The following is a 5,702-nucleotide window of genomic DNA, read 5'->3' as shown; positions in this document are numbered from 1 at the left end:
ATACAATAATGTCCTGGACCGCACTGGACATTAGGAGAAATTCCTTACAGAAGGGGTGATTCGATATCGGAATGGGCTGCTCAGGGCGGTGCTGGAGCCACATCCCTGCCGGTGTTTAAGGAAAAAGGGATGCGGCCCTCGGTGCCCTGTCTGGCTCACGGGGCGCTGTTGCGTACCGGGTTGGACTCGGTGATCTCTGAGGCCTTTCCCAACTTAACTGATGCTGTGGGGTTTTTTTTTTCCCACAAGACACCTTTTTCCTTTAGGATTTCTCTCCGATGGGCTGTTATTTCGTGCGGAATTCTAAGCAAGACAAAAAAACCCCTGCCGCATCTCCGTGAGGGGGCGGCGGCTGATCCCCCGCGAGGCCCCTCAGGGGAAGCGCGAGCCCCCTCACGGCCCGCGCGCAGGAGCGGCGCGCGCTCAGTGCCGCATATTCCGCGCCCCGCGCGGGCTGGCCCGCCCGGCCGCCGTAGCGGGGCGGGGCGCGGCGGGCGGGGAGCGCCGGGAAGGGGCGCGGGAAGCGCCGGGAGCGGCGGCGGCGGTGAGTACGGGGCTGGCCCGGTGTGCGCGCTCCCGGCCCGGTGTGCGCGTTCCCCGGCCCGGTGTGCGCGCTCCCCGGCCGGTGTGCGCGCTCCCCGGCCCGGTGTGCGCGCTCCCCGGCCCGGTGTGCGCGTTCCCCGGCCCGGTGTGCGCGCTCCCCGGCCCGGTGTGCGCGTTCCCCGGCCCGGTGTGCGCGCTCCCCGGCCCGGTGTGCGCGCTCCCCGGGGCGCTGGGCCGGGCTGGAACGCGAGGGCTCCACGCGGGGTAGCGGCTCCAGACGCGCGTGTGGCCCGGGAAGGGGACACCATCCCCGGTGCCGATGGGGAAACCGAGGGGCGCTGGCTCCAGGCCGGAATTGCCCATCGCGATGTGCCCCAGGAGGCAGCGGAGGGAAGCCGGCACCGTGCGGGTGTTCTCTGCCTTTGGCTTAAACATCGCAGAACAAAGCGATGTTAGAGCGGGAGCCGAGCGAATACTGAGTGAGAGGGGGCTCGCACCAAACCGGGTGCGCCTGCTGCGGTTTTAAATCACAGCATCTTTCCTCTGTAACCTAATCACAAGCCTTAACTTAGTCTGTTTTAAATCTATGCTTTTCCTCTATTTGTGAGCTGAGATCAAAACCACTCTTGCTGTTCCCTCTTCCGTGTACAGAGCATGGATGGACTGCTCCCCCCGCCCCTAAAGACATCAACACCTATTTATGGCTTTGCCCTCTAAAAGCATTATAACAAAAGGTTTTGGGGACGATGAGGCGTTTGGCACGGTTGAAATTTAAAAGATGCACAGTGGAGCAAAGAAGGATTCTTAGCAATGCTGTCAGAATTAATAGCAATTCCAAAGGGAAGGTTTAATGCAATGGCTATAGGAGCTCTGTTTCCCCACCTCAACCCTTGAAGTTTTGCTTTCATCTCCTTCAGTGTTTTCTCCTACTGAAAGTGTTACAGATCAGGGCTCTGCCTGTGTGCACAGAGTATTTAAAACAATGTGGAAGCGTGTCTCTTACCCTGATCCCTTCACTTCTCAGCTTACCAGAGAAGGTCAAGATGAGCCTACGGAAGCAAACCCCCAGTGACTTCCTAAAACAAATCATTGGAAGGCCAGTTGTTGTAAAATTAAATTCTGGAGTTGATTATCGAGGTAAGTTCTCCGTCTGTCTCTCACAGGGAGTAAAATAATTCATTGAGGAGGCTGGAAGAGATGCACTGATTTTGAAAAGGAAAACAGTGTGATCCAGAATCATGGAGTACAAGAACAGAGATCTCAGAATGGTGACAGGAAAATTGAAAAATAGAAAAAAGAAAATCAGCTCTGGAGAAAGTGATAAAACAGGGGGTAACAACAGTGGATTTAGAGATTAAAATACCTGATCTAAATTATTAGTCCTTGGTCACAGGTGATTAAACTGGATGATTCTGAGTTTCTAAGCTGATACTTGGAAAGGTTGTCTGGAAGTACAACTCCTGAAATGGCCAGAATCACCCCTTGTTGGAAATATACTTCACCTTTCTGTTCACAATTTAGATGTAATATAGATCCAAGTTTTACTGCTAGGTAAACAGCTAGGTGTTATTCAAACAGAGGAAAAATTATTTAAATATTAAGTAATATTGCCTGTGCAATGATGAAGTCAGGAAAACCCACATGCAAGAGGAAGATAAAAAGCTGTTACCTATGTGCTACTAAAATGTGTGTTTTCCTGATCCAAAAAATCATCTAATATTACAAATGACAGATTTTTTTTTCATTAATTGCATTATCAAAACGGTGTAATTTTATTTTTGTGGGAAGATTTCAGTGGCCTTTGTTGAAAAATATGTAGAATTTTGCTGACATCAAAGCAGACTTGCAGCCAGTGTTCTAGCTCTGTAAGCATGAAGACAAACATGTGCACACTGTCCTGTATTAAAAGGTTGTGTTTAGCTATGTCCTTCACAAGTTCTGTTGACAACTCTGTTTACATAGCTTTGTCCTTAGGTTATGCAGTTACACTTAATGTCCCAGGTGGTTTTTTGGTCTTTAAAACACAAGTGAGAAGGGGCAGCGTAAACTTGCAAAGTGGAAATCGTCCATCTTTTGAAATAATGCCTTCAGAACTTCTTTTTTGTTACTCCCACAACTCCTACACAACTAATAACATTGCTGCCAGAGTGCCTGGGATTCCTTTCTCCCAGCTGAATTCTTTGAAGGCATCTGTCCATGCCTGGGTTTTTAATTTGTTACGAGGATACAGGGTGAGTTTTGTCCCTGTACTATTCAAACACAATGCAATTTTGTTTATTTTAGAATAAGTTCAAGCTGATTCTCTTTTAAACTGCCACTGTTTTCAGGTGTCCTGGCTTGCCTGGATGGATATATGAACATAGCTCTGGAGCAGACTGAGGAATATGTAAATGGACAGTTAAAGAACAAGTACGGGGATGCATTTATCCGAGGAAATAATGGTAATTATTGCACATTAGAAAATTGTGTTTTGGTATTCTGAATTTGAGGGGTGGCTGTGGTATAAGTAAGCTGCCTGTAAGCTTAAAACTAATATTCTTTCTTGGAAACTGTTACAGTATTTGCTTTTTACAGTTTCACTTTCCAGGGTCAGTGCTTTTCGGCATTCCCGTGGTCCATTTTTCCTCTGAACTTGAAGTTCATTTAGAGAACCATGCTCTTTTCTAGCCTTCTTGGAGCTTATTTTCTACTGTTTGACAGGCTCACTCTTTTGTACTTACTGCTTGCTTAGATGGCCTCTGCAGCCTAAGGGTTTGTGGTTTTTAGGCATAAATTTATGCTACAGTGCAGATATTACAATGACACAAATGTTTTCTGGTGGAGCAGTTTTCCAGGACTGAAGGAATGCTTATCCTTAGTCCTGGAGGCTATTTTCATCTTTTGAGTAAAGATTTTACCACCAGTCTAAAAAATCACTCGTGCTTTAATATTGAGCCTTTGAATATCTCAGTGCAGCAGGTGGATTTTAGTGCACTCCAAGGACAATCCCAGGCTCCTGAAATTACTCTGTGGTATCAGGCTGTAATAGCAGGACAGGCCAGGGACAGGAGGATCTAAAAATAGAAAGGGTTCACAAGTGGGATGTGAAGAGACTTGTAGAGGACGTAAATGGAGCAGAGTTTGACCAAGCTGCTTGGGAAGAAAACAGAGCTCAGCAAGGAGAGAGGGAATAAAAAGACTCCCAGACTGAATCCCATGTTAGGAAAAGGGTCAAAGAGAATGTGGCACCAGTGTAAAAGAGCGTTTTGGGTGGAGAAATAATCCTTGAAATGAGGCCAACCCTTGGTTTTTGCAAGGCATTTGGGACTGTTAGGCCAAGGACTGGAGTGACATTACAGCTGGAGAATCAATTAGGGAATAATGTGTCATGAAAGTTAAAACAAATGGATGAGAGGCAGCAGGCTCAAGAACAGGATGAACAGAGCACTGAAGACATGTGGCAGGTTTAGGGGCACAGTGTCATTTTAGGTTGTGACTGGCCCTGTTCTGGGGCTGTCATGAGCCAAGCAGGAGGAGGATGTCTGTTCCTCCAGGATTAATCATAGCTTTGCCTGAAGTGCTCGGAATCCCCAGCTTTTATTGAAGGATCACAGCGTTAGTGACTGACACCTGTGATTCTGCTGCTGAGGAGCTCTCATGCTCCCCTCAGTAACACTGCAGGGCACTGCCTTTGTTCCTGCTCTGTTCAGCCTGCATCTGCTGGAGCATGGTTGGGCTTTATTTGTAATTTATTTGTATTTATTGTAATTTATTTGTAAATAAAGAAATACTGAACCAAAGCAATACATAATGCTCAGAGCTGTTGGCATTTTTATGAAACCTGGACGTAAAGGTTGCCTGGCTTTGTTCATGCTGAATGGGATCTCTTACAGAGTCAACTTCTAGATCATGGAAATAAGATGTTTTAAATAAAAAGGCTTCTGCATGTTATTTACCGGGGCCCTCTTTTGTGTCACTTTCTCTTTCACAGTGTTGTACATAAGCACGCAGAAGAGGAGGATGTGAAGATGCCAGAAGGAGGCTGCTTTTTTGTACTTATGAACCTCTTGGAAGTGATGAGCCCTATTTCATTTGTAGTTCAAAATCCACAGGTGAAATACACAAGTGTTTAAATATTTTTTTAAATAAATGTAAACGTGAGTGTAAACTGCCGGAATGCAGTTGTTTCAAAGCATTGCTTTGTTCCACCGTACAGAAAAAAAATAAAAGAGAAGCATGTAATAGTGCTGCAAGGCTAATTTGAAGCAACAACTCATTTAATTATGCTAGCAGTTACAAAAATACCAATTGGAAGATAAGCAGGCATGGAGTAGTTGCAAATAAGAGCCCTGTATTGCTGGCAAAACAATAGTTTAAGTGATGGTGGGAAGGGAAATGCCAATGGTTTGGTGACAATGACCTGTCCCTTTGGGAAAACACAGGGTCACAGGCCAGTAAGAGTCATGGGCTAAAAAGTTCAGCTGTCCAGAAAATCATGAATTGTGGATTGAATCAAGGGCTGTAACAGTGACACTTCAACAGTTAGGGGTGGGGAAAGAATTGAATCAAATGGAAGAAAAGCCTTAAGGGTGAAAGGAAAGCTCTGTGCCAGCTGAGGCAGTCAGTCAGAGGTGAAGAGCTCTCAGTTGGAATGTCAGTACAGCCTGGTAGCTACTTCACCTCCTGCCTTGTACCCCCCTCCCCTCCTGTGCTTGGGGTGACCTTTTTCATGTGCTTCTCTACCAAACACAATGGACTTCTTCAGTAAAAAACAACTTTACTAATACCTAAACCTGCTCCTGAAACCACGCTAGGAACCGGAAAGCTTTTGTGACCATGCCACATGTGTCCCCTCCAGCCAGCTCCTGCTTTGTCCCGGGCACTCCCCCTCATTCCCTCTGCAGAATTCCCTCTCAGAAATGAGAACAAGGGCATTAGAGCATGGGGTGTGCACTGGGGAGGGAACCTCTGAGCCGACAGCAGGGAGGGAACTTGTTTGTGTGTATTTTGCAACAATGCTCCCAGCTAATCAAAGCACGGTGAATAAATGAAGCTCAATTTTACCTGGATGCTTATTCCAATTTATAAAGAGTATTTTCTCCTTTTACATGCAGTCGGCCAAGAAAAAAACCCCTCTGAAACTCTGAAAATTCAGATATTCCTTCACCTGAGTGTTCCTG

The 5,702-nt window shown here is 46.5% G+C and overlaps 1 protein-coding gene across 1 annotated transcript; it reads left to right on the top strand.

Annotated features, from left to right (window-relative positions):
• The first annotated feature begins 407 nt into the window (after positions 1-407).
• Positions 408-4,781, top strand: LSM6 (LSM6 homolog, U6 small nuclear RNA and mRNA degradation associated). Its single transcript, XM_063415381.1, has 4 exons — positions 408-544; positions 1,568-1,680; positions 2,871-2,984; positions 4,514-4,781. The coding sequence occupies exons 2-4, from the start codon at positions 1,587-1,589 to the stop codon at positions 4,546-4,548; spliced, it is 243 nt and encodes an 80-aa protein (XP_063271451.1). The 5' UTR covers positions 408-544; positions 1,568-1,586; the 3' UTR covers positions 4,549-4,781.
• The last annotated feature ends 921 nt before the right edge of the window (positions 4,782-5,702 follow it).

Source organism: Prinia subflava, chromosome 18 (genome assembly GCF_021018805.1).
Source record: "Prinia subflava isolate CZ2003 ecotype Zambia chromosome 18, Cam_Psub_1.2, whole genome shotgun sequence".
Taxonomy (NCBI): domain Eukaryota; kingdom Metazoa; phylum Chordata; class Aves; order Passeriformes; family Cisticolidae; genus Prinia; species Prinia subflava.
Note: the sequence above shows the minus strand (reverse complement) of the source record. Positions and strands in the feature narration are given on the sequence as shown.

Bases quoted from the DNA above. Each gene is read 5' to 3' on its own strand.
- LSM6 (XM_063415381.1), top strand. From the start codon at position 1,587: ATGAGCCTACGGAAGCAAACCCCCAGTGACTTCCTAAAACAAATCATT. The intron at 1,681-2,870 runs GTAAGTTCTCCG...CACTGTTTTCAG, and splicing joins TTCTGGAGTTGATTATCGAG to GTGTCCTGGCTTGCCTGGAT. The intron at 2,985-4,513 runs GTAATTATTGCA...TCTCTTTCACAG, and splicing joins ATTTATCCGAGGAAATAATG to TGTTGTACATAAGCACGCAG.